Source organism: Vidua macroura, chromosome 4, assembly GCF_024509145.1.
Source record: "Vidua macroura isolate BioBank_ID:100142 chromosome 4, ASM2450914v1, whole genome shotgun sequence".
Classification (NCBI taxonomy): domain Eukaryota; kingdom Metazoa; phylum Chordata; class Aves; order Passeriformes; family Viduidae; genus Vidua; species Vidua macroura.
This window is the reverse complement of record NC_071574.1, coordinates 60,877,204-60,904,572: the sequence shown is the minus strand read 5'-3', so window position 1 is coordinate 60,904,572 and position 27,369 is coordinate 60,877,204. Positions and strand designations below refer to the sequence as shown.

Here is a 27,369-nt window from a genome sequence, read left to right as displayed (position 1 = left end):
AGTAAAAAAGTTTTTGTAACATTAAATGACTATTGAGAGAAATGTGGAACTTTTGAGATTCACGCAGACACTGCAACAGGCTGCCCCTTTTGCTTGAAAGTGTGCTGTACTCTGGCCAGAAACACTCTCTCATTTGAACTCAGGTTGAAAGCAGTTCAGGAAGGTGCAGGGATCAGGTAAAGGAAGTAAGGAAATAAAGCCCCAGACTGTAGTGTATAATGGTTAACACAACAAGAGATGAAACAACTAGTTTTGAAAAAACACCTTAAAAAGAAGAAAAAGACTGTATTTTCAAAACTTTAAAATTTCCCCAGAATGTCGTGTATCTGTAGCAAGCAGTTTGAAATGCAGCAACTATTCAAAGCACCAAAGCAGAAAAAGGCCTCCCTAAGCAACGTTTCTATCCTGTCGCAGTCTATTTATTCCATTAATCAGCCAATGTCTTATGCTCATTCAAGTACAAGACAACTTATTGATGTATTGATTGCATTTATTTTATACTGCAGCTCTTCTTGTGATGGCATCCCCTTTAGCATTGTAAAGATACCTGGAATAAATTGAAATGTTACTGAAAATCCTTCATAGAAAGACGAAATACATCAAGCAATGTAAAACAATTTCTCTTTATTCACAACTTGATCTTGGCCTTCATTGTACAAATAATCTGCTGTGCAAAATAGTTTATAAAATACTAAAAAAAAAAGCTTTTATTGTAAAAAAATAAAGTTTCTAGATATACAGTTACTTTGCACTATCACAAATATTGCCCAGTATTTAACATTTAAATTTAATGTCACAATACTCAGGTTCTGTAACCCGATGACCCTACTGGTAAGAAAGCCACAACTGAAACTCAGGTTCACTAGGGATTGGTTAAGCATTTTCCTCCTGTCATATCTACACCATTACACAGCTCTGATGACCCATGCTAGGAGCTGTGTCCATATTATGAACTTAAGACACTGGCCATCCTTTCCTCCATTATCAGGTAAAAAAATTCCAAGTTAAATGGTAAATGTAGTCGGTGGCAAATTTTCGTAAATCATGGCTATAACACAGGAGGTACACAGTGCAGTTACAAAACAACAGAGGTCCCCAACAGTGCATTTAAACTTTGCTGAGAAGCAGTGTAAATAAAGGCAGCCTACATGTGGTTCTGGGAATGAGCACTCTGATTCCTGTCAGTGTCCAAGCTACCTGGCCTAAAAACTCTCCGTGATCTCTCTATGCTGCAGTGCAATTGCAACCACGTTAGCATGAAATGCCTCTAAGAAGTTTTGGTACAGTCAGCTGAGCCCTCATTGCTCCAATTCGCTTTCATTTTGCAAAGTCTTCATGGCCAAGCCCCAGAGGGTCATGCTGGAGAAGAAGGGACCCTCGTTACTCTTGTAGGCGGCAGAGGAGGCCCGGCTGCCCAGGGGCTCGGTGCAGTGGCCGTCCAGGCCGGCCACGGAGGAGCGGATCATGGGAATGCCATCGGCCTGCAAGGGCTCCTCTGCTGCAGACACATCCACATCTGGGTAAGCATATGGTGGGGGTGCTGCTGGAGCCTGCTGGGCCTGGGCTTTCAGCAGTTTAGCAGAATCCATGCCGAGTTTCTCTGGGTTTGCCGAGTCATGGTGTTGGATCATCGACCGCAGCTTACAGTAAGAATCCGCAGAACTGTCAAATTCAGGGGAGTTTCCAGCTGCAGGAATGGGGAATTTAACAGACACTGGTAACAATGTAACAGACATCTCTGGGCCAAAAGAGTCAGAACTCTGGGACTTGTCAAGGTCAGGCGTTTCAATCCCTTGAGTAAATTCCTCGAGGGTGTTGGGCCCCTCCTCAGAGGCTTTGCAGTGCATCTTCTTGTGCCGCCGCAGCACAGCCGAGCGCGTGAAGCACTTGTTACACGTCTCACAGGTGTAGGGCTTCTCCCCAGTGTGAGTCCTCACGTGCCTGCGCAGGTCACCAGAGCCCGCAAAACACTTCCCTACAAGAGACCAGGGATGGATTCAGGTATTGCTCTCAACACAAGTGAATAAACATATTTTAATTACAGAAATTATCAAGCAATAAAGGTATCATATGTCCCATCATTTATCTAGAACAGGTTCAAACAAGTCCCAACTGTTTTTACAATTCCATTAACTTGTTTCTTCTTCTTGATCTGATTTTATAACTTGTGTTTCCCAGTTAATGGGTTTACTTTTTGTCTCCAGAGACAGGAATATCCATTAGTACTTGAAATCTGTGAGTGCTCTCAGTTTGTCCCAGTCTTAACAGAGAAAAAAAAATAACTATCAATTTAATTTGTCTGTCTGGAAAAACAGTATGCTGATAAGCTTCTAAATATATTCTTCCAGTGAGAGCTGCATCATAGAAAGAAATGGTTTGTTCACTACCAAGTCCTTTTTTTTAATATTCTGGCCAAAGAATGTGTGAGGACTATAATTTTTTATTGCTGTAAATATTAGAACACAGAAAAATATTCAACTGTTTATCTATCTTCAAAGCTACAGACTCAAATAAGCTCAATCACCATATTGCTAAGAAAAGAATCTGAGGCTGAATGAAGGCAAAGCGTAGGAGAACAAGCAGAAAAAGAGAGAATTAATTTCCAGAATTGCCACATGACTTAGACACCTCTTTAAAACAGTAGAAGTAAGCTTATGATTTTTATCTGATTTGTTTTTTAAGGACAGATACCAACTAAAATGGACCATATTAAATGACTGCCCAATAAAATTGCAGTCTCAATTTTCAGCAGCATACTTTTTATTTTACTGCACAGGTTTCTCTTCAGAACAGCCATTAAACAGTAATGATAAGATTAAAAATTACTGGAGTAATACATCTGGATGTTTTGCATAGTGTGAATGATTTCTTAATGCTTCATCAGATCCTCTTTGCACAAATCAAAAATATTCAAAAGACCAGTACAAGGCAAAATGAAAACAAGCCTGTTTAACAGCAGCAACCCAACTGATTGTTTTTACTTTTGTATCCTGTGTATCTATTTCCTCATTCTGATGCAAAGCCTCCTGATAACATTGTTTTTTTCTAGTGCCTTAAGATAGTGCAAATAAAACATACTGCAACTGGATTTGAACATATGAAGCTACCCTCCTTCAAAGCTGATTCCTCAGAACATGAATGAAATTCTGTCAAAGTAACACATAATGGCAAAAAAAAAAATACTATGCAGGATGCTAAGTAACCTATGAGATCAAGATGTACCTGATCAAAAGCCATTTTCAGACCTCCTGGCAGTATGGCCTATATAACAGATTTTGAAAATGGGTATTCTGAAATATTGATCAAGTTTTGATTTTATTTCAGAGGCTGAAGCAAAGTAACAAGAAGTTGTTATTATCAAACTCTGTAGGTGAATGGAGTTAAAATCAAATGGTATGCAATTGGAAAAAAAAGAAAAGACCCCCATCAATAGCCAAATGATGTCAAACCTAACTTTCCATCAGAAAGGACTATTCTGAAAAGAAATCTATTTTTGAAGCAGCTACTCTGAGCAGCTCTGTAGCAAACACATACAATGTTGATTCCTCTTACTTCCTTTCTCTAATTTTCAACTGAAATTCTCTTTTAAACTTATGAGAAATAAAGGAGTTTATTACACCAAATGAAAGACTATGAAGCATGCAAGACAGAAAATTTTGTGACTGACTTTCACAACATGGTATTTCAATTTAAAGCAGTTTTGAGTGTTATTCTGCTGACAAAGGAACTTTTACTCATCACTTGAAAAGCAAAGACACAACCAAGCAATGCACAGTGAACCTCACCACAAGCTGAACAGCTGTATGGTCTCTCTCCAGTGTGCCTTATCCTGTGCTTTACCAATTTTCGTTGCATATTAAATGACTTCCCACATTCATCACAGGTGAATACTTTATCTGCTGTATGGGTCTTTTTGTGCTCCTTTAAATTACTGAAGTTACTGAAACCTAGAAAAAGATGACAGGTTCTGAGATTAAAATGACTTCTCACTTTTCAGTCAAAAAACCTGAGGCAGAAACTTTGGTTCTTACACACCTCTGCCACAGATATCACACAGGTGAGGTTTTTCTCCAGAATGAATAATTATATGACGCTGAACATCACCAGAAGCAGCAAATCTGTAACACAACACAGAAACCCAATTAGTGTCTTTATAAGGCCCTTGTTTCCCTGAACTATCATATGGAAATTGGCTTGAATGAATGCCTGATGCTCTGAACAAAGACTAAGACCTAAAACACAAATAAATAGGTGCAATTAAGAAAACATTTTTAAACTGACCAATGTCCAATTAAAATTATGCTAGGAAAAAACCTCCAAAAAACATTTTTACCATTAATGTTACAAATTAATTCTGCATTTTATGCTATTCCTGCATTTTCTGTCACCTGTTAGCTATCAGAATCATTTAATGCTTTGCTTAAATTTGTCAAATTTCCCACACTTCAGAATTCCTTAAAATGTCAAAAAAAAAAAAAAGTGTCACCAAATAATGACAAAAATGTGAGGGAAAGGTACAAACCCACATGATTTACTGTGACTCACACCATTCAAAATACACACAAAAATACACAAGACAACACATGTAACACAACAAAATACACTCCATGCTATTCTTATCCACATACCAATACACAAAAAAATTAGACCACAAGCTCTGGTGACACTGATTATCTTACAACAAGTCAATTGCAAACATTCATGTATTTTAATCCTATCAGCACACATTTAAACCCAGCATCTTCTAAACAAAATTGAGCAGCATGTTGCCTTAGCTCTCGGCTCATAGTTTATCATGAAGAGTAGTAGAAAACATGAACAAATTTTTTCATGTTAGCTTTATTCTACTCACCTTTTCCCACAGATTTCACAAATGTATGGCTTCTCACCAGAATGTCGACGTAAATGTGTCTGGAGATTACCTGCCTGAAGGGAGAGCAATTTAAGCATTTAAATTCAGCTTGCCTCTTGCTGTATATAGACAAAAAAAAACCAGTGATGAACTATGAGACTGGCTTTTTTATTCCTGCTTCTAAGATAGTGAGACTACAAAGCATTCTTATCAAGTAAAGACAGACTACCATGTACTTCAACATCAAATTGTTTACATATGCAATTATCCATTGACAAGAAGAGAAACAGGGAAAAAAATAAAAACAAGAAGCCTGAAATCAAATGCTAAGAGAAAAGAAAGACCTATAATTGAAAGCAGATCCAATTATAAATGAAAATTACACCATCTAGAATGGAGTGAAAAAGAAAACTTACTAACTTACTAGCAATATGGTTCATGTTAGTCTCACTTTCCCTGTCCTACAAATAAAATATTGTTACACAAGGATGTCTGAATTCACCTACCAGGTGGTTAAAAAGAAAAGAATAGGGTGAGCATTTTTCTATCCATAAAGTACTCAGATGCTCCAAACCTGAAATTATTTACTCATAGCAAAATAAAACAGAATAGGAAGTACAGAAAAGAACAAATGGGACCACTGCTAACAATTTTATTACATATCTTTCCTCTCTCAATCCTCTAAAAATCATGCTAGTCTAGCCAGCAAACCAGACAATGACTAGATAAAATCTTCTTACTGAGTCCAACTTTTTTGAAATGCTTTGGAGCCACTAGTCCTTGTGAATGGCTACTCCACTGAGGCCAGTTCTCAAACCACAAGACAAACCTTGTAGAAGAGCTGCAGATGTTCCATACATTGTGCGCACTTCCACGGTCAGTTTTTAAACCTTTTAGATTGATAATTGCCTGGTTTTTATTTATGTAAGGAAACATCAAGTCCTTTACATCGGGAAAGATCGAAAATCTGGGATGCAAAGATGATCATGTCCTCATCAGTCACAGTGAGATAACAAAAATAAGACCCAGACAAATTCCTTCTGACACATTTAGATAATAAATTACCTGTTATGATCTATCACTGTAATCAGACCTTATAATATACCAGTACTAAAGTACTGCAGACACACACACAGAGGACAGTATCGAATGGATCAATGTTGGAACCCTGAAAGAGCCTTCTTTAACCCCTGTACATTTTTTCAGACAAGAGTGTGACTGAACAACTGTTTTCTAAGGCCAAACTTTCTAATACTGAAATCAACTCAAAGAGAGGCATTAGGTACTTATTTCTAGACAAGAAGATGAACCATGGAATAATTTTTGCTTTTCAAAGACAAGGGATTTTATGTCACTTTTTATGTCACAATTTTATGTGCATTTTAGAAAAACATACAGAAAAAAAGAACCTTTACTTCTATCCATGTCACAAACAAACGCTATCATGGGCATTTGTTAAAGTTATTCCAGATAAAGACAAAGGGTGAATTTGAAGTGCAACAACTATTTCCCATAAAGACATATAAAGTAAGAATGAAAACATTTTACAGAAAGCAGCAAGTAGATCCATTTCTTTATTACAAGCCTATGTCCTTTCCTCCTAATGAGGGCAAAGCTTGTTAGTACCTGTGCTAAGACAAAAAACAGTAAAAACATCAATAGTGTGTATTCTTCCTTAAGCTTTAAAGCTGGCACACAACCTTGGTTAAAGCATCATATGCCATCTCAGTGGAAAAAAAACCTAAGGGGAGTTCTGCTTGCAGTTCAGTGCAAGAAAAAAAGGGCTCAGAAGAATCCTCTAAATGGTTGCATAGACCTCCTCACAAATTTGGAGACCAGAGAGATACACCAGACTTTTGTAAATGGCAAGCTTTCAAAGCGAAGCACCTTGTGCACATGGGCCCCCAAAAGAATCTCTGCAGGAGGAGGTAAAACACAGCTCTGGCTGGATCACCAGCCAGAGAGGGTTCACATCACATCAAGCTGTGTACAAGCAATAAGGGAAGATGAAGGCTTGGAAGTAAAAAAGGAATGTTTTCCTCAAAAAATCAGATTTTTATGGCTGTTTGTTCCCAAATCTAAGTTCCCACATCAATTTTGTCTACTTCTTTCATTTTCTGCTCCACATTCCAACACACAGCACATCAGCTACATTCAGCAGGAGCAGACATCCCACCAGGCCCAACAGCTGCACTGTCTCAAAAGCACAGAACATGAAGGCTTAAATAAGAAAAGTGTTGCTATTTCTGTGCCTGCAGACAGAGAAGATAAAGGACAAGATCGGAGATGGTATTTTAAGCAAAAAGTAGGTAATAATTATCCTTGCATCTTACTTTCTGGTGAATGGAATCTTACTTATTTGCAGGACTCAAAAGCGAGTACCTCAGCAATATGCTTTATGAGCAGAGAAAGGTCTGCAGCACAGAGGCTGAATGCTCTGGCTCGTGTGCTGGATGTGTAGGGATTGTCTATGGACAGGTATCTGCCTGGCCCTTCAGGCAAGTCAGGTCACCAGGGAGGGAAGGGAAGCTGTTTGGGAGGATTTAATTAAAAGGCAGAAATTTCCAGCTTTGTCAGGGGTTTTGTTTGTTTCTGTAATTAAAGAGGAGCAAAGCATATGGCATGAGGAGTCTGTCATGCCTGTCAAACAGTGTGTGACACTTACCCCCTCTTCCCCCACTGCAATAGTACAGAATACCACTCTATTTACCAAAAGTACTTTTATTGGCATTTGAAATATCCCTGTTTTTCTTTTTCTTTTAATAACTGGAAGTTCAGCCATCAAAATGAATGAAAATGCTTTTCTTTGCCTGAAAAACATGCCCAGTTTTGCTGAAAATTGCCCAATAAGCATAATGAAACAGTATTGTTGACTGGATGCAGTCTTATATTCATATTTAGCAACAAGGTGGAGGACACAAAGGCATCAGATTCATGGGTCAAACAAGGCCCACTGGTGGGCTGTGAAACTGAAGCAACAGCAGCACAACCAGTGGTGGGTGGGTAGGCAAAAAGCAAATAGCTCTAATTCTTAAACCAGCAGCCATAAGAAATGCCAAAGCTATTAAAAAATAATTAAGTAATCTTAGTATAAAAATATGCACCTGTTTATTGTTCGCTGTTCATACATGTGCACCTCTCAACCACGAAATCAGAAAGGCAACAGACATTTTGGAAATGTGAGACAGCTAGGCACCAAATTTGTAGAAATACAAATTAATTGTTGTACCCAGAAAAGGAAGTAAACACTGGAGGGCAAATAAAGTAGCTAAAGCTTAGGCCCTGTTTGTTAAGTATGGAATTTCACAAGAAGTTTTTTTTTAAGTCATAGCTGAGCTGTGTCACTTCAAACAGGTGGTGTTCTCACTGAAAGAAACTGAGCCCACTTATATGGATACAAATTCTTTTTATCTCACTCAAAGCTACTTAATAATTTATGCTATTTAGGAAGATGAAACTGTATTCTGAATACAATATTACATAAAACTTGAATCTGCACTTTTTTCAGACACTGTAAAAATGCTATTCACAACATACCTTTAAGCATAAAGCAGAACAACTTGGAAATTAATGTTCTTCATATTTCAAATACAGCTGTGGCTCTGTATACTTAAACATTCATTTGAATGGAAAACACATAACACATCTACTGAGAGCAGACAGAATCAAAGACATAGAATGCATCAAAGAAACCTAAAACATTCAACATGCTGTTTTTATATAAGACATTTTAATAATTTATCCCTAGAATGAATTCTGTCTTTGAACAAAAGAAAAACAATGTAATCTTAAACACAAGATTTTTAGAATCAACAGAGATACGTTTCAAGTAAGTACCATAATATATAAAATATTCCCACCTGTGAGAAGTGTTTCCCACAAATGTTACATTCAAAAGGTTTCTCACCTAAAAGAAGAAACAGAACATAGAACTTCTAATAGTTGCAGTAGAACAGAAATGTTTAAAATTGGTACACTTCCTTTTAAAACATGTAATGTAAGAGTAAAAAATATCCCCAAAAGGATACTTACCCATCTATTTAAGGGGAAATTTAAGAGGGAAATACAGTTTTTGCCACTGAGTTTGTAAGGCAGACTTGGTCAGAATTTATCTTTCAAAACAAGTAGAAGAGCTTTGATATGAATGGGTGCAGGTTTTAATCTTTTAAAAATACTTTAGATTTGAAATGAAAGGAGTATCATAACACCAGGAAGAACAGAACAGATGACAAGGCCCAACAACAACAGTGATGGGAAGTGCACCTGTTTTTTCACTTGCACAGAGATACATTCTTAAAAAGAAGGAGGAATGAAGGGAAGCTGCAAGTATTTCACTCCAAAATACTGAATTTATATATGTACAACTGTTATCCTTGAATCTCCAAAAACAGATTAGCAACTTTAATAAAAACTGATGCAGGCCACTTCTTTAATTTCCTGACTTTACACCTCTTGGCTTCTCTTCCACTAAGTATTCTCTATATCAATGTTTTTCCTCCATCCTTGGAAATGTTACAAGCACCATCTACCATATCCAGGTGTGGGAATTTAATTTTCCTTTCCAATGCCAAATACAGATGAGGTTCTTCCAACATATTTTAGGATCAAAGACTAAATGCAATTCTCTTTAGATTTGAAAACACAGAGTGAACATACAGTTTTGTTGCTTCACAGATTGCAACCTTGCAGTTAGTCTGACAGCTTGAGGCTTTACCTATTTTTTCTACTTAATGAAGAATGGATATCTGGGTGTTTTTTAAAAAGCTTTCCTTCAATTAGAGATAAAAATTATGAAACCAGTAAATCAACTATAAAGTCACTAAACTCTAAAGAGCACTGAGGCTTGATTTCATTACAGCTTTAAACTTGCAAAACACTAAAAATTCTGATACTGACAACACAAAAGTAAATTAAACCAACAGGGAGCTAGATCTGTAGCAACTGGGAAGGATTCTAAAAGCCATAAAAGCATCAAGATAATATGAAATGGAGGATAAAAAACCAATAGTACAATAGTAAGCAATTTTTGCAGAAATTACCTATACAAAAAGAAAAATTACTAGAGACCTAAAGAATAGTATCTGAACAGGAATCTACTCTGAAATGACTAGAGGGAGAGGGAAGAAATTGGAACCTCAAATTTCTCCAAACAATTATTGTAGGCTGCATGCAGCCTCATTTTAACTATACTGATGTACAAAGAACTGGAGGATTTTTCCCCCAAGATAAAGATAAAACAACCAAGGTTTTTTTTGGTGTTTTGTTTGTTTGTTTGTTTTTTTAAAGAAACATCAAATTACTTTTTGGAGAACAATTTTGCACTTGCATAGAATTCCAAACCCCTGGGCTTATCAACTAACCTATTGCTCAGAAACAATTAGCCTCACTGAACCTTAGGGTGTAAGAATACAGCTAATAAGCTGAAGATTATTCTTCTCTGCCTATCACTGGTAAGACCCTATCTGGAGCCTTAAGAAAAGAAGGCAAACAGGAAATTTTACTGCTGTCTACACTCTTGGGAGGGCAAATGCAAGCAGGCTGTTCCTGGTACACAGTCTTAAGACAAGAGGCGACAGATGCAAGTTTGCTCATTCCAATTACATAGATGAAAATATTATTTTACCCCACGAGGGTGGTCAGATACTGGGAGCGACTGTCTGGAGAGGTTGTGGAAACTCTGTCTCTGGAGTTGTCCAAAATGTTCACTATACGAGGTCATAAGCAAAACAACCTTTGATGTGCCTTGAGCAGGAAACCAGAGCAGATTACCTCAGGAGATTCATGCCTATCTAAATTAGTCTATGATTCTACAACTGTCAATAAATTCTAAACCAAAAAACCTCATCTGAGAAGACCAGGATTGTACCCTTCTTGTTCAACACCCTGCAAGAAGATAAAGTACACAGTAGTGGGATACATGGCTGGATCAACAGCAAGAGAGAAAAACTGGGGAAAAGTAGTAACTGGATCCAATTTAGACAGTGCTTAATCCAGAGGACTTTACTTTTGAGCTCTTGGGCTGCCTTGTGCTTTCTACCTTCTGTTGCATCCTTTCTTGTTCAACATTCTGTAAGAAGAGGTGAAGATAAAGTACACAACAGTGATCAAAGCAATGTTGTGTCAGCTCCAGAGGAGAAAGGCATGAAGGCAGAAGTGGTGTTCCTGATGAGATCACAGAGGTGAGGAGCTGTATTCACTAAGGCAAGGAATGCTGGAAATTGCTCAAGCAAAGCTCAGAATGAAAATGTTGAGGATCAACAATGTATTGTATTACATGGCAGTGCTACTCTGTTCCTGTTGCATTCCATCCTGCCAAGAGTTCTTTCCATTGGCCCGAGATTGTTTTGGGTTGCTCTTTTGAGATGTTCCCTGAAAATACATAAAATATCCCAACAAAACCACTGGATGTTTCTGGACAGGTATGGACTATATAAAAGAGATACATTTGCTTCCTTTTTTTCAGACAAGTCAATATAATAATAAAGAACAAATTATAACATTTAGTCAAAATCAACCAAAGTCAGTGCAGTAAGCTCTTTTTAGAGATTCCTTTAAATGTCCATGATAATAATATAAATAAAACAGTCAGACATGCCAGCACAATGACTGTTGAACACAGTCTGGCTGCCTTCACATAGAAAGTTCATCAATGCACCCATGCTAACCTGTAAGTTCTTTAGTAGTTCCTAGTGTTCAGGGACAGAGAATTTTACATGTGCTTTTTCTTGACAACCAGATCACCATAGCACTTGTGTTGAAAGAATTGTCATTTTTGGGTTAAAAACAGGTTTGCCAGTGTGACATGTCCATTTCAGCTTCCTCCATCTCTTCAGCAAAGCTGTATTGGGAGGGCGTTCCGTGAGCACTGTAAGACTTAAACGCCTGCTAACCCTTCTGCTTAGCTCTAGAAAATTAATGTTTTTAACTAAAATTGATTAGCTAGCAATCTGCTATGCTTTCTGAAGTGGCAGATGAATAGAAATGGCTTTTAGCATACACTTATATTACTTAACTACCAGTGTACTTAACAGTAGCAATACAGATGTGCCCTGTACCTTCTGCTACAGGTCTTTCCAATATCAATATCCTACTCACCATCCACTGCAATTTTCTAAACACTCTTTTTGTACTAGTTGGGTATTTAAAAACAATTAACATGAATAACAAGGAAATAACAGGGAGTATTTCCCAACAATAACAGGGAACCAACAGGCATTTCTAGTCATATCCTTGCCTCAGTTTTTCCATCTTTTGATGTGCTTATTATTTGTTAAACTTAGGCTCTTACACTTTTGTCATCTTAGCACAGCCACAGAAGAATGTTAATGCTTTATTAACTAGCATTCAAGTCTGGAATTTTTGAAAACTACTGGAAGAAGATGGTGTGTGAAAAGCAGCTGAGAATTTCTGAATCCTAGGTTTTCACCAGCACAAACCGACATGTTACTGCAGTTAGCTGGAACTTTTCTAGATGCTCTTGTCCTCTATCTAATCGTCTTTTTCCTGAAAATCTAGGATATTAAAATATACCTGATGATACCAGCTCAAACCAGATAATAAGATTCAAAAAAATACAAGGCAAAAAGAGGATCTAGGTAAGAGGCATATGCAACTCTTTCACAGGAGAACAAGTTAAAAAAAAGTATTAGCAACATGAACATAAAGAAGCAGTTAAAGCTAACAATTGAAAACTTCAGGAAGCTATTGCAAAATGTTCATATTTTCAGGTTCTGGGAAGATTTTTCCATGAATAAAATAGAAAAATAAACTTTTAATTCTAAGGATCAGTTAACAAAATAAATTAATGTTTGATAAGAGAGTTTCATATTTAGTGTCAAGTACCAATACATGTATAATCATTTCCAAAGTGATGTTTATTTGACAAGATTGAGAGAGATGCATTTGTATATTTAATACAGGGAAAAAGAAAAGTAAAAAATATTCAACAGTTTAACCAGGAGTAATACCATCTCAAAGACTTTGAATCAAGAGTGTTACCTGCCTAGCCAAGGTAATTCTTAAAAACTCTTCTAAAGAAGCGTATCTAATAATGGGACATGCTCATTAAAATGAACAGACAAATTAAATAATTTGAAGTTAAACTAGGTCTTATTCTTCACTAGAATAAAATGATACTTAGAAATAAATCTATGTTAGGTTTAAAAATATTACCTGTGAGTTTTTAAAACAAAGCATATTAACTCAAAACTCCCATTTATTCTGCAGCCTGCAAGAGCCTTACTCTCTAGGTAAACACAATTAAAGTTGTTATAGGGCATATTTCTACAGGTTAAAAAAAATTACTACCAAGACTCAATCACTTGCATCTTACAACAGATATATGACCAGAGAGAACAGATGTATTCTAGTATACTTATAGTACCATTTATTCGTTTACACCTTTTGTTGTCATCTGGCTCAAACATCTGGGCCATCTGACACACAGACTAGAAATGACCCATCTAAATGCAGGACAAAACCAAAATTTTAATTTAAATTTTAATTTCATCAAATTCACATGATGTTCTTCGAAAAAGCACCCAAAACCCCAAATACACAGAAATCTTTTCTACAACTCCCAGTAAAACTTGGTATTACAGTTCTTTATTTCTGTAGGATTATCCATTAAAAAAAAACAACAACAAAACAAACCACAGCCTTTTGAAAGTAGACACTTAACCAGCATCTCTAAATCAAGAGACACTGCAAAATATTCTCTATAACTGAAATATTTGGTCTGCAGACCAAGTAACTGATAACTGTACCTGTATGAGACCTTTTATGTAGCTCCAAATTGCTTGGATGTTTGAAAGCCTTCCCACATAATTCACAAGTATATTGTTTCTGTGATTGAAGAGTCTGTGATTGTCCTTCTTGTTCCAAAGGACCTTGAGATCTTTCCACTTCAACAGTTTGTTCAAAATTCTCTGAACTCACCAAATCTTCAGCTTCTTTTTCATCACTAACTCTACCATCTGTCGTGTCCGTGGTACTTTCATTTACAGGTTCAATTACTTCTGTTATTTTAGTGTCATCTCTTAGGGGCTCAGGGGGCTGCTCTGCTGATTTCTGAGATCTTAGAAAATTTAACTTTTTGAGGTGTACTGCCTTTTTCAGCTGCATCTGTCTGGTGGGCTGCATAACGGTGTTCTCTGCATTTTGGTCTGGAGCAGCTTCACTTGCAGACTGAACCAGAAAGTTTGACGGTAAATGCTCAGAGGTTTCCAGAATACACTCAGAGTGATTAACAGTGCAAGAATTATTCTCCACTGTGTTTATTTCTGTGGATGTGCTGTAAGAAAAGGATGGTTCTGCTCCTCTCTCATGATCAGAGCAAGCGTTTTGTTTATAGAACTGTTTGCTGTAGAAGTTGCGTAGTTTATAGTAGTAATTTGGTTGTTTAAATGGGAGCTCTGGGCAGTTGCCATCTAAGGAATCTTGTGGTGGTTTCTGTCCATCACCTGATGGGGTGTGCAGATTAACAGACTGTGAGTGCTGTTCAGCCAAGACTTTGTTAGTTTGTCTGTCAGCTGAGCACTCAGGCAATAGGTTTGTCCCATAGCTGTCACCAGCACAGCTGGTATCTGTACCCAAAGTGTTCTGCAGTGAAAATACACTATTACACGGCATGCTGGCTGCCTGCTCCACAGCTGTGGAAGACTTTAAAAAGGTGTGGCAAATGTTCAGCACATTTTGCACTTGGAGGCACTGTGCAATGTCCAGCATAGCTTGTACATTGTCCTGACTAAGATCCAGGTGGGAGGTGTACATGAAGTCCAGGATCTGGCCTATGCCACCTACATTTTTGATGTCCAAGTGAAACACATCATTCTTCTGGCCTGAAGAATTCTGGAAAAGGGTCCTGATAAAATAAGGCAAATATTCAAATACAAACACAAATAATTCACAAACACTTCAATAAGAAAAACATACATAAAACCTCAAATAGGCTGCTTGGTATGAAACAAGTTTGTACTCTAAAGATTGCTGTGGTTTTGATGATGAATTTCTCAAAACTGCTCAATTACTTGTCTCATATATTAGTCCTGCATTAGTGCATTTGAAGTATAAATCGAAGTAAATGATCCTTTATCTAACTTTAATTCTGTATTTTTTTATGTTTTCAAATAACACCCTACACTTGTGGTTTCTTATCCACTGTTCTTCACATATTAGGTGCAGGGGTGTATTTATGGACAATTTGCAGAACTGGTTGACTCAGAATGATTTTTTTTTCCTTTCATCATGGCAGATCAAACAGGACATAAATTTTCTAGCAAGAGGGAGAAGATAGACCTCAAAGTCAGCTAAACTCTTCTCCTCTGGCAACTGAACTTGCCCACTGAACTCCATCAGTAAGCCTATCAAAGTTCTTAGCAGTAATTATATCTCCACAAATACACAAGAAGATGGCAATATTAAACAAGAAGATGGTATTTCTTTCAATTTATTTTCTCATATCAAAAAAGGTACTTTTTTTACTGGTACTGGTTAAGAACCAAGTAACAGAATAATGAAGAGTACAGGTACATAATCCTAAAACAGCAGTGCAACCAATACCCACTGAATTGTCACTGAATCCTTATAATTAATGAATTCACAGAAGTTCTTACTATTTGATGTTAAGTATTCTCAGCATCAGAGATGTAGTTCTTTGCATGCACAAGCAGTCCTAGATTAAGTGGGTTCATACTTCTCTCAGTCATAAACCTTATACCCATTAAAATCCTGATACTCCCACAGTAAACAATGACATATAAATGGGGTCAGGTCACTCATATGTGGTTACTTTCCTACACTAAAAAATGCCCCAAACTTAATGATTCCTCTTTGTGGGCTAAATCTCAAATTTGGGTTTGTTTAAAGGAGGGCATGATATCAATGAGCTCTAAATCTTAAGAAAATGTGAGCCTATGCTGAAACTTTAGAAATGCAGGACATATTCTGAAGCCAGTGCCCACATCCAAATTCTTTCATAAATCCTATCTAAATTAAAACTGGAACTATAATGAATAGATCAGGCTGAGAGTCTAAATTAATTAGCCATTTATATCCTATTGAATTTTAATAGGAGTTGAGCTCTTAGTTCTTTTTAACTACTTTTAAAATTTGGTCTTTGAGCATAATTGCACTTCATCAGCAGTACAGCTCTAGAGGAGAAAAAGGAACCTCTTATCTTTTTTCCCTGGTCATAACATGAAAATAGGTTTCTTACAAATGAATTAAGAGTCGAGCTTTAGAGATGTTTCAAAAAACTAGGTCTAAAAACTGCCAGATCTAACAGCTTAGTCATAACTAATATAAAACACTAAGCTGGGAGATCCAGCACCCTCCAAAACTTGGAGGCACAACTGAGGGCAGTACAGAAGGGTAAGAAAGCAGTGATGTGGTGCAATGGGCCACCTGTATACTTTAAAACACAGGTGTTGTCTCTGAGAAAACACCTGTGATTCTGAGAATCTGAATAAGCAGAGATTCACTAATAACCTATATGGTCACATTTTATTTAGCATATGATTGATGAAACAAGTCCCATTATTTGGAAATGGATTTTATCAGTTATACCCGTTATCTGGCTCTGTTCATATACTCAACTAAGTTCCTTGTAAGCAGTTATCTTTTTCTGGTGAAATACTGAATACAGGTCCATGCCAGAATCTATTACATGAAGCACTATAAGCAAGTAATTCAAGAAAATGTCAAAATCAAAGAGCATACTATGAATACTTGACACAGCTTTATCTCTGGACAAACAATATCCCTTTTCTCCTTATACACCCAAGAGTTCCTCAGTCTGTGACCAACAGAAAAAAATACTCTTCTCAGAGAAAACCTCAGCCAACAGCATTTAGTTAAAGAGAAGAATTTTCTTTCACATACCTGAAATATTGACTGAAAGCAGCTAATACATTTTTGTGTGCTTTGAAGCAGACACCCTTCACCACCAGCATGCAGTCACAGAGAAGCCCCTGAATGCGCTGTTCATGTAGCTGCTGGAGAAGATGACAGCTATGGCTAGCAACAGTGTCCATGCTAGAAAATCACTTAAATTACCTATAATGAAATAAAATGCTAAGGTAAATATTAAATTGCAAGATTAATTTAAAGTATTAAGAACATTTTTACAATTTATTTTAGCTTTCAAAAGAAATGAGTCACAGTATTGCTCACCAACAGATACACAGCAATACACATATAAAATAGTGATTTTAACAGATTTGTTTACAAAAAAGAGCATCTGCAAAAATCTAATGGTGCTGCCAATAAACTGAACTCCATAAGCACAAAAAAAATGCACCTCAATTTAGACAACTTCTACAATAATTAGATTCTAATGCAAAAGCACATTGCATGTACAAAATCAGGAGCATTTGTAGAGGAAAACTTCAGTTTCGTCATTCTCTAAACTCAAAAGGGAGAACATAGTACTAGTATTATTTCAGGCATTTGTTGCTGTTCTAGCTACATACATTTCCACCATGGATCTGATTAATTAGACACATTAGCATGGTATTGTTTTTAATACAATGTAATATCTAAATGAAAAAATCCCCTCTTTAGAGGTTGAAAAGACAAGTCACATTCCAACATAACACATTTACATTGAATTCTATACTTCCTTTTTTTTCCCCTAACAAGGACGAAATGCTTCCCCTGAGTGCTTGTGAACGTGACAATTCCAACTATTAGGACAATCCGAATTTCTAGTCTTCTAACTAGGAATGAAGGCGGAAAACCTTCCTGTTCTAAAGAATGAAGCAGGAAAACCACCTTCTATTAAGCATGACCAGATAGTGGTTGCCCCATTCTCAAATCTCATGAACAATAAGGGTTCCACATTAATTTATCCTGGTTTGCTCTGTGATTCCCTGTCTCCTGCTGTATTACATGGAGGGGTTATTACATTGTGCTTTTTCTTTATTAACGCTTATCATACTTCGACCAGGCTTTAAAATAAAGAAAGCACATCAATCTGCTTTCCCTGTGAACGTTTCCCACCACGACATCCTGCAATTTGACAGTGAAGTGCCTCTCATCCATCAGATGCGGGTCTCCCCACGGGGCCGGCGGGCACGGGGAGCCGCTCCCGGACAGGGGGAGCCGCTCCGGCACAGCCGCTATTTAGGGCTAAGCTCCCCTCGGCCTCGCCCAGGTGCGGCCAGGCTCGAGGTGCCGCACGGAGCAGAGGACAGAGGGAGGGTTTGCCTCACTGCGGGCCGGCTCTGCCCGGGGACAGGGCAGGCGAGCGGCCGGTGGCGGGCTCGGGGGACGGGGCTGCGGCGGGAGGAGCACACGGACCCGCAGCCCCGGGCAGGGGAAAACGCGGCGCGGCCTCGTACGGGCGCGACAGCGGCCGAAGGGCAGGAACCGGCCCGGCCCTGCCCAGCGCTTACCGGCTCCGGCCACCGCCCAGCTCCATCCCCGCCAGCGGCCGCTTCCGCCGCCGCTCCCTCCCCTTCCCCTTCCCGTTCCGGCGCGCCGGGCGGGGGCAGCGCAGGCGCGGGCGGCGAGGGGCGGAGGGGTCGGTGCGGCGCGTGCCGCGCGGGCGGCTGAGGGAGGCGGCGGCGGCCGCTGAGGTGCGGGGGAGCGAGAGCGGGGGCGGCACGGCACGGCACGGAACGGAACGGCAGCAGCCGGCTGCCGCCCATGAGCGCGGGTGGCGGCCACGCTGGGCTTCCCACGCCGTGTGGCCCGGTCACCCCTCAGCGCTGCCGCTCGGCGGAGCCTGGCCGAGAGGGGTCTGCAGCTGCGGGGAGCGGGATGGAGCGGCGGGGTCCCGCAGGGGAAAGGAGGGGGACCGGGAACGCCCCTGCGCGACGTGTCCGCCTTGGGGGCCGTACGGGGGTCACCGGTTCCGGGGATGGGTTGGTGGGCACAGGGTTTACAGGTGGTTTCTCCGTTCGGGTGATGGGTATGGGGGTTACCGGTTCCGGGTTTGGGTGATGGGTTCGGGGGTTATTGGTTCCCTGTTGGGGTGGCGGATGCAGGGATTGCTGGTTCTCGGGGTCCTGCTCTCCCCTGCGCTCAGGGAGGAGTCAGGTGGAACGAGCTCTTGCACGTGCAGCAGCGGGCTGCTCAACCTGTGTGTCCGTGGGTGCACGGGTGTGTTTCGCTTCGGCCCTCCGGGTGTTTCTTTCAAGCTGTAAATTAAGATCTTTTTATTCTTTTATTCCTAGAGTTGCGCTTCTGTGGGAAGGAAGACGCTCCTGATCACTCACCAACATGGTGGTTTTCACATGCAATGCATGTGGAGAAGCTGTGAAGAAAGCACAGGTTGAAAAGCACGTGAACATCTGCAGAAAATGTCAGTGCCTGTCGTGCATGGATTGTGGCAAGGATTTCTGGTATGTAGAGAACGGGAAATAGCCTTGTTCACTCTGCAGACTCACTTGCTCACTCTTGTCACAAATACAAGACATGCAAGTCAGAAATTTTCACTGAAAGCTGTAGCATGATGGAAATGCCTGTGGTGCAAGCATGTGCTTTAAGCACGTCACATTTTTATAATTTAAGAGTTGACAGTAATAAGGTTTAAATGATCCATTCATTTAAATTATCTATTACTTCAGCTTGTTGGTTGGCTAAGTGTTGCATAGTTTGAAGAGTGAAGCATTTCAGTGACCTGTGGTTAAAAATCTCTTATATTCAGGGGTGATGACTATAAGGAACACGTGAAGTGCATAAGTGAAGACCAGAAATATGGTGGGAAAGGCTTTGAAGCCAAAACGAACAAAGGAGATGCTAAACAGCAGGAGTGGATTCAGGTATGGTTTGTACTGTGTACACCTACAGTAACTATTGTCTAATTATCAAAGACAGAAAAGAGCCTATACTGGCTCAAGCCAGAGGCCTATTTTTACCAATATCCCCAGCTGTCTTCTGGCATTTCCTTGATAGGTCTGTGTTTATCCCAGTAAGAAATGTGTCTTTTGCTTTGATTCTCTCTCTTACTGATTTGATTTAGTGTAATGTTCCCAACTGCATACAAAGAGACATTGGTAGTTGTCCATCCTTTTCATGTCATTTATGCTTTTGTAGACCTCTGTCAGGCATCCCTCCCCATCTCATATTCTTTGTTCAAGGCTCAAAAATCCTACCCTGCTCAGTTGATCTTTATATGTAAATTATATCTTTGATCATCTAAAATCTTCCCACTCTACTGTATGCTTGTGAAATGCTGTTCAAGATGTAAGAGAACCATGGATTTACCACGTGTCATAATTATGTTTTCTCTGTTCTTTATTCCTTTCTAACTGTTTTTTGTCAGTTAATCTACTTTTGGGTGGTTTTTTTGTTTGGTTTTTTTACACTGCTGCTGATCATTGTGCTGGCATTTTCATGGAATTGGCTGTTTTAACACTGAGATATTGTATCTAAGCTCCAATGGTCAATTAAAGCCTACCATTTTAGATGTGAAATTAGGATTGCTTCTCCTTTTCTTCTTGCTTTACATGAATTTGTGTTGAATGAATTTCACCTTTTTATTACCTAGTCACTAATTTTCTTAAGCTCTTTCTGGAATCGCCATAGTCCTCATCCTGAATAACTTCATATCATTGGGAAAATTTTCTGTCCTCTTGTCAGATATTTTGTAAATATGTTGAACAGGAGAAGCTCCAGCATGGATAGAAATATCTCCTACTCTTTCTGTCTTACACAAGAATCTACCCTCTTATGTCTTTCCTTCAAGGGTTTTTGGAGGGACCTCAAACACATTTAAAACCGCATTAGTAGTAAGTTAGATCAGATTTATGCATGAAATTGTTTTTTTTATCATGTAGAACACATCCTAGGCTGCATGCATACTTGAAGCATATGATGAATACCATTAAAGTCAGAGATGAGTGCTCTTGTTGAGATTGAACACTCAAATGTTTGCGGACATTTGTAAAGGGAGTATGTAGAAGGATGAGGGATTATTACCAGACACCTTTTTCTGATAGTCTTAACATATTCACAGAGCCTTTCAGTCACCAGATCTTCAGAAGTATAGGGAGGCTCTACAATGTCCAGTGGCTGCACTCTCTAAGTACTGGGAAGCAGTGCTGTTCAAGGGGCTGCCATGAGGGCCTGGTCTAATCTCTCTTCTCTCATGCTGACACCCGTAGCACAGGAATATCCAGAGCTGTCATATCCCTATATAAATGCTTGTTTAAGCTGGCACTGCTGCCAGAAGAAATGCATGTCAGCTGTGGCAATCAAAAGTAAGCCTGATTTTTTCATAATTAACTCCAAAACCAAAAAGTTGCTTTTCTTAATGCAGGTCTTCTTCATGCTGCAGGAATCCCTTCTGTGATACAGTTACTTTAGTTTGAAATGTTTTTATTACAGTTTGTAACGTATTCATCAGAAAGCACTGGTGAGCAGTCCTGCTTAGCTCTGCTTATTACATAGGTATAAATGTTTATATAGATAATTTTGACACATTTAATGAGCTATGATAGAGCCAAAGGTCAGTGTTTTTCTCATGTTTTTTGAACATTTCCTATGAGCAGACTATACCAGCTGCGGGTGCTGGGTGATTTCTGCCCACTGTATTTCAGACTTGCACACCTGATATGTACTGTTTGATCCTTATGGTGCTTTGCTGATTTAATTCTGTTTTTCTTCATTCAGAAAATTCATGAAGTAATGAAGAAGCCCAACATAAGCCCTAAAGTGCGGAAAATCCTGGAGCAAATGCGTGCCTTTGATAACATTCCAAGAAAAAAAGTAAAGTTTCAGGTATGTTTTAATAGAGATTTGCAGTGATCTGTGCAGTGAGCATAAAAACAGACTTCTTTAGGGAATTCCACTCTCTTTTAACAAAGGTGGGACAAATTGCATGTTTGGGCATTCATATAGATTGTGCAATAACTGAATTTCAAATAGACAGTGGTTGTAAAATACATTTATTTGCTTAAAAGGACTCTTGGTCTACCAGTTGAATTAGGTATTAAGCCAGAGACCTATCTTTTAAGCTTAATCTCCATATGTAGGTTTGTTCTGTTTTCAATACTTTTCTTTTTTGACTATTTGCTATTTCTATTGAATATCCAAATTCTGAAGGCAAGGTCCTGTTTTGAGAGTTTTCCTGTTACTCAGTATTCTGACAGACTCTCCTGCTCTGCATGCTTCACTAAAGTATTACAGATGTGGAGAATTTACTGTGTGTAAAGAATTTCATTAAAAATGAAGAATTACCCACAAACGGGCCTTTCCCCCGTCCACACCCCATTCTGTGCCTCAGATTGCGAGGCTGAGAGAAGATCAGGCTTGCTTCCAAAGCACTCAAATAGAACTTAATAGAGCTGTGGTGAAATTGCTGCTTATAAGCTGAAGGTTAGACTATTTCCTGTCAGGATTAATGTTCTGAGCAACAAAAATGGTATTTTCCAGAAGCCTCTCTTTTTGATAAGATACATTGCAGTGGAAGATCAAAAGTTTTTGCAGTTAATTGTTCCAGTTTACTAATGCACCTTTCCAGGGGTTTTCATTGCAATGCACAAATCTTTACATTACATTTAACATTGAATTCCACATTTCTGAAAGTTTATCTCTTGCATGTAGTGTGAACAGCATAATTTACTGCTATATTTTCATTTTCACCAGGAACAACAGTAAATAACCCAAACAACTTTCAAATGTTTGCATTGAGATATTTGTTTAAATTACACTTATAATAAACTAAGGTATCCATTTAAGAGCGTGACCATATGTCCAGTACACAAATAAATAAGATCAGATCATTAATGTTTTAACTCATGGGAACAGTCAGAAGATTTGGTGGAACCTTAACATAGTCATTAGTATGAAAAAGCTTGAGAATTATCTTCTGTATATATTTAACCACTTGGGGATGGCTGTTGGTGAGATAATTGAGATATATGGTGTAGCCTCCTAACAGTACCTAGACATACGTGAAACAATTTAGCAAGGAGGCTTGAGAGATTAATAGGAGTAACCTCTAACCAGATCTTAGTCAAAAGCAGTGATTAGATTCTTAAATGAAAAATTAAAACCAAGAACCAGTTATATGGTAATGAAGAAATAAAGTCAGAGGTGCATGTTTTCAGTTGTTATTGTTTCTTCTATACACAGAATTGGATCAAGAACAGTTTGAGAGTTAATGACAGCAATTTGCAAGATCAGGTGTGGGATGTTTTCTCAGAAGCAACCAGAAACGTAAGTTTAACTGGAAGTACATTATAAAATGGGAATGCACTCCGAAATGTTTGGAGGAAAACTTTTCAGACTCCCTTTCTAGGTGTTAGTGGAAACATTGTCTCCCATAGTTCCAATAGATTATGTTACAATGTAATATTTCTTGACTAAATTGTTTATTTGTGGAACACAAAACTGTAGCTGAAGTAGTTGTTCATACTGAGTAGGTTGTGATTGAAAATTTGGACATGGTGACACAATTGTGCCATGATAATCGGAAGGCTAATTTATGCTACTAGTATGTAAAAAAAAAAAGGAAAAAGCACTGCCTTTATTTTTGTTCCAGTCTTTTATCACACACTAAGACAGAGCAAGACATCTTTCAGAGTTTATTGGTCTCAAATTTATGTGTATTGGAGTGAGAGATTAACAAGCACATAGTTTACCTATTTCATTAATGGGGAGAGAGAGCCTCCAGTTTGTGGCGCAAGTTCCTCCCATTTCTTTGTCCAAACTGTGGACTCACTCTGACCTTTTGTCAGTGCCTAATTCTTTGGTATTTCATTACTAGCTCAGTGTGTTTTCGTAGGATGTTGTTTGTTTGCATCTATTGCTGCTACTCAAAAGCTGTTGGAGAAGCTAATTTCTCAGCTGATGTAAAGATGCTCTCCCCCCTTTCCCCCAAATTCTTTTGAGGAAGAGTGTAGGCAAAGCTTTGGCATTAATCCCTGTTGATGATGCTTTGTGTTTCTGATTTGATGATTCCAGTTAAGTTTATTTGTAGTTTTTCTGAGGAATCCAAATGTAAGAGCTGGGAAAGAAAGAAACATGTTTACTAAAGGAGAGGAACATAACAGAAATTCTGGACACTGAAGTACACTGTTTTGCTGAAGCATTAATACTGAGTATATACAACTTCACTAAAGTCATAAGCAGTTCTCCCTCGACTTAAACTAATTTTTAAGAAAGTCTTCAATCTGAAAACCTTTTATTTAAACACAAATCTAAACAATTACACTGTCCACAGAGCATAGCATTAAAATAAAATATATAACACAGCATTTCAATTCACCTTTAAGAATCCTTAAAAGATCTTAAGATACGATTTGTAATGCATACCCTGAAATGTATATACTCAATGGAAATTATTAAGTAGAATTCAAATTTAATTAAAGTAACTCTTTATAAAAACATGTTGGTGTTAAGTTGCTTGTATAAAGATCTGTTCTCTTTCTAAATAGCTACACTGACATTTCAGTAATTGTATTCCACTTGTAATTATTAAAATTAAAGTTTAAATTGAACATTAAATTTTTCATTAATGCATTAATTATTCTACAAGAAAATCATTATAAGCCCAGGAGCATTAAAAGAAAACCAAGTATGTTGAGAAAAGTACAATTAAAACAAGCAGGAGTGCCTTTTTTAGCATCATGTCATAACAGTTTGTTGTCCCAGACACATCCAAGACAGGGAAGAGGATGGCAAAAGAGATTATTACTCAAGGGCTGTGCATTTGGGAATCAGTTCTGCATCTTGCTGTAATGTGCTGTAGTTCTGTTTGTGTAAATTAAAGAGCTGTCAGTTCCTTAATTGCATTTAACTAATAATTTAAAACACTATAGACACTTACTTCAACTAGGAATTACATATGTTGTAAGATAACATTTCTTCTGTGATGGTAATTAGCATTTAGTCTTTTAAGTTAAAAGAAGAATCAGGCACATTATTTCAGTAGTGCTGCTTCTCAGATAACTGGTGACATCACGTGTTAGCAATTTAATTGATTTCAGGATATCAGTGTTCTGAACAGTTACCATTGATCTAGTAGAGGAAAGTTGCAATGTCAAAAAACACATGTAAAAACTGTAATTGTCTTTCTTTCAACAAAAGATTTCAAATGAAAAAGAACAAGACAAACCACAACACAAGGAAGAGCAGCGGTCTGCAGAAACTGGGGAAAATACAAACGCAGAAGAAAATGGAATTACAGATGCAAAAACTGAGAGAAAAAAGAGTAAGAGGGAACGAAAAGAAGAGAGACAAAAGAACAAAAAGAAGGAGAAAAAAGTTCTGAAATTGGAAAACCAGGAAGAAGTAAAAAAGAGTAAAAAGTCCAAAAAAGGAAAAGAGAGTGCGGACGATGAATTTGAAATAAATGGAAATGGCAATCACAGTGAAACAGAAGAGGAAACTAACGTAAAGAAACGCAAACATAAACATGTAGAAGGTATCCATCATACAACTTATATTCATGTTTGTTTTGAAGATGCTTTTTCTCAATTCCAAAGCTCAATAAACTACCCAAGTAGAATTTTAAAGTAGTGCATTAGATATACAAATTAGATTATTTTTAACAATGATTGCACATTTCTTTTACAAAATTGGAACCACTTTGCAAATATAAACTCATGTTACAAGAACAAAAACTTAAGTCATGTCAGAATTTCTAGTTTTAAATCTTTATTGTGTATGTTTTGTCCAATTCCATCTCTAGAGGAACCTCATACTAAAACAAAGAGAATGAAAACTGAAAGCATTTCAGAAGACATGGAAACAGAAAACATCAATGACAGTGAAGAAAATGTGGGAACAGAGAAAGGTATTCTTAAAGGAACAGTTTAGACTCTTACAAAACTACTCTGGAAAAGACCTAATGCATGATACAAATACAGCTTCTGTAGCAAGCCATGAAATAAATTGTGCCTCAGTATACATAAATGTGTGTATATGCAGTATACACATCTGTTCCAGAGTAAGTAGCCTGTGCTACTCTTAATACCTGATAACGAATTATTTCTCTAATTTGTTGTTTGTGCTGTGCTGGCAGCCTTTGGCTATGCTTGTTTCCAGTGGACGCTGAGGTTTCAGCACACTGGGTCTCTTCCCTGCTGCCATGCACATGAGACAACACAACAAAAAGGGTAACAACTCTTAGACCTTTTGGTATCTCTCATATCCCCATTTTTGCTCAGTGAATCATAAATTTGACTTCAGATACGTTGGACCTTAGTTTATGCTTAGATAAACCTGCTTCTGCCTATCACCTGTCATGCTCTGACTGTGTTTGAACATACAGATAATTTATTTGGAAACCACCAATTAATGACCTCTGAAGGTGGCATGGGCAAATTTGACTGCCTGTGATTTAAGTGTGAAGAGACAGGATCTTAACGATTCCTGTGTTATTTATTATATTATTATTATATTATTATATTATTATATTATTTACTTATTATTATATTATTATATTATTATATTATATTATTAATATATTATTTATTATATATTATATAATGTTTCTTCTTAATAGCTGAAGTGCAGAAGTTAAGTAAAAACAATTCTGACCCCTGTTGTTCAAGTACTGTGTCGATTCTTCATCTCTGTTCCGTTTTATATTCAGGAACAGCTGATGACTTTATGCTTAAGACACCCTCCTGTTGTAGGGTCAGTAAGGTAACAATTGTGGTAGCCAAACTGATTCCAAAATAAGGAGATTGATGGCTGGCTACTAGTAGAGAAGAAAACCCAGACTACCTCCTTTTACTAACAATCTTGTACACCTAATTATTTTCTAGGTAAATTCAACTGGAAGGGAACCATCAAAGCAGTTCTGAAACAGGCTCCAGACAATGAAATTTCAATTAAGAAACTAAGAAAAAAGGTACTGTACAGCATGTTTTTTTAATCTCCTTTGGTCTTGTGAATTTATTTGTGTAATGCTGAAGCTCAGAAAATTCTGGCTGCCATAAACAAAGTTAGTTCAACATTTTTTAATGGGATATCAATTAACAGAATGTCAGCTGAAGGACAGGTTTTTTGATGCTTACTGAATTACTCAAGAAATTCAGTGCTGATTCTGAAAAGGAATTATAGCACAATAGCTTCCATGCCACTTTCATGCAGTAATGTAAATTTATTATTGCTTACAATGGAATCATCTTCATGGACTAAAAACCATTTCTCTGTCTTTGTGCAGGTGATAGCTCAATATTATGCAGTAGCTGGTGAACATCACAAAACAGAAGAGGAGATCCTAGTCATATTCAATAAGAAAGTGAATAACAATCCCAAATTTAGAGTTCTAAAGGACAAAGTGAAACTTGTGAAATAAACAGTTTGCATACTTTTCATAGCTGTTGCATTTTAATCTTGCAAGCAGAGTCAAACTCTTCTGTCAGCTGTACAAATACTGTGCATTGGTATAAATTTAAATTTTGTATATGAAAGCAGAATTTAACTTTTAATACTGGATCCTTCCCATTTTTCTAGATTTATCACAGAACATTTTCAGATATTTTATTTTTTTATTTTACGGAAAATGTATATTTTTTGGTACAAGTTTTAAGAGGCATTGAAAATAATTGCTGGCC

The 27,369-nt window shown here is 37.8% G+C and overlaps 2 protein-coding genes across 3 annotated transcripts; one reads left to right on the top strand and one right to left on the bottom strand.

Annotated features, from left to right (window-relative positions):
- Positions 1 to 604: 604 nt before the first annotated feature.
- Positions 605 to 18,332, bottom strand: ZBTB49 (zinc finger and BTB domain containing 49). Its single transcript, XM_053976632.1, has 8 exons — positions 18,247 to 18,332; positions 16,733 to 16,906; positions 13,618 to 14,714; positions 8,713 to 8,759; positions 4,853 to 4,926; positions 4,036 to 4,118; positions 3,786 to 3,947; positions 605 to 1,975 (listed from the first exon to the last, which is right to left on the bottom strand). Exons 2-8 carry the CDS (start codon positions 16,882 to 16,884, stop codon positions 1,299 to 1,301), a joined length of 2,292 nt encoding a protein of 763 aa, XP_053832607.1. The 5' UTR covers positions 16,885 to 16,906; positions 18,247 to 18,332; the 3' UTR covers positions 605 to 1,298.
- An 8-nt stretch (positions 18,333 to 18,340) lies between these two features.
- LYAR (Ly1 antibody reactive) lies at positions 18,341 to 27,127 on the top strand. 2 transcript variants are annotated; one of them, XM_053976629.1, is made up of 9 exons: positions 18,341 to 18,429; positions 19,030 to 19,197; positions 19,503 to 19,617; positions 21,470 to 21,577; positions 22,934 to 23,017; positions 24,890 to 25,226; positions 25,494 to 25,598; positions 26,575 to 26,660; positions 26,976 to 27,127. In XM_053976629.1, exons 2-9 carry the CDS (start codon positions 19,076 to 19,078, stop codon positions 27,108 to 27,110), a joined length of 1,092 nt encoding a protein of 363 aa, XP_053832604.1. In that variant the 5' UTR covers positions 18,341 to 18,429; positions 19,030 to 19,075; the 3' UTR covers positions 27,111 to 27,127. The 2 variants fall into 2 exon arrangements, with proteins under 2 accessions (XP_053832604.1, XP_053832602.1); XM_053976627.1 differs by lacking the exon at positions 18,341 to 18,429 and adding an exon at positions 18,446 to 18,591.
- The last annotated feature ends 242 nt before the right edge of the window (positions 27,128 to 27,369 follow it).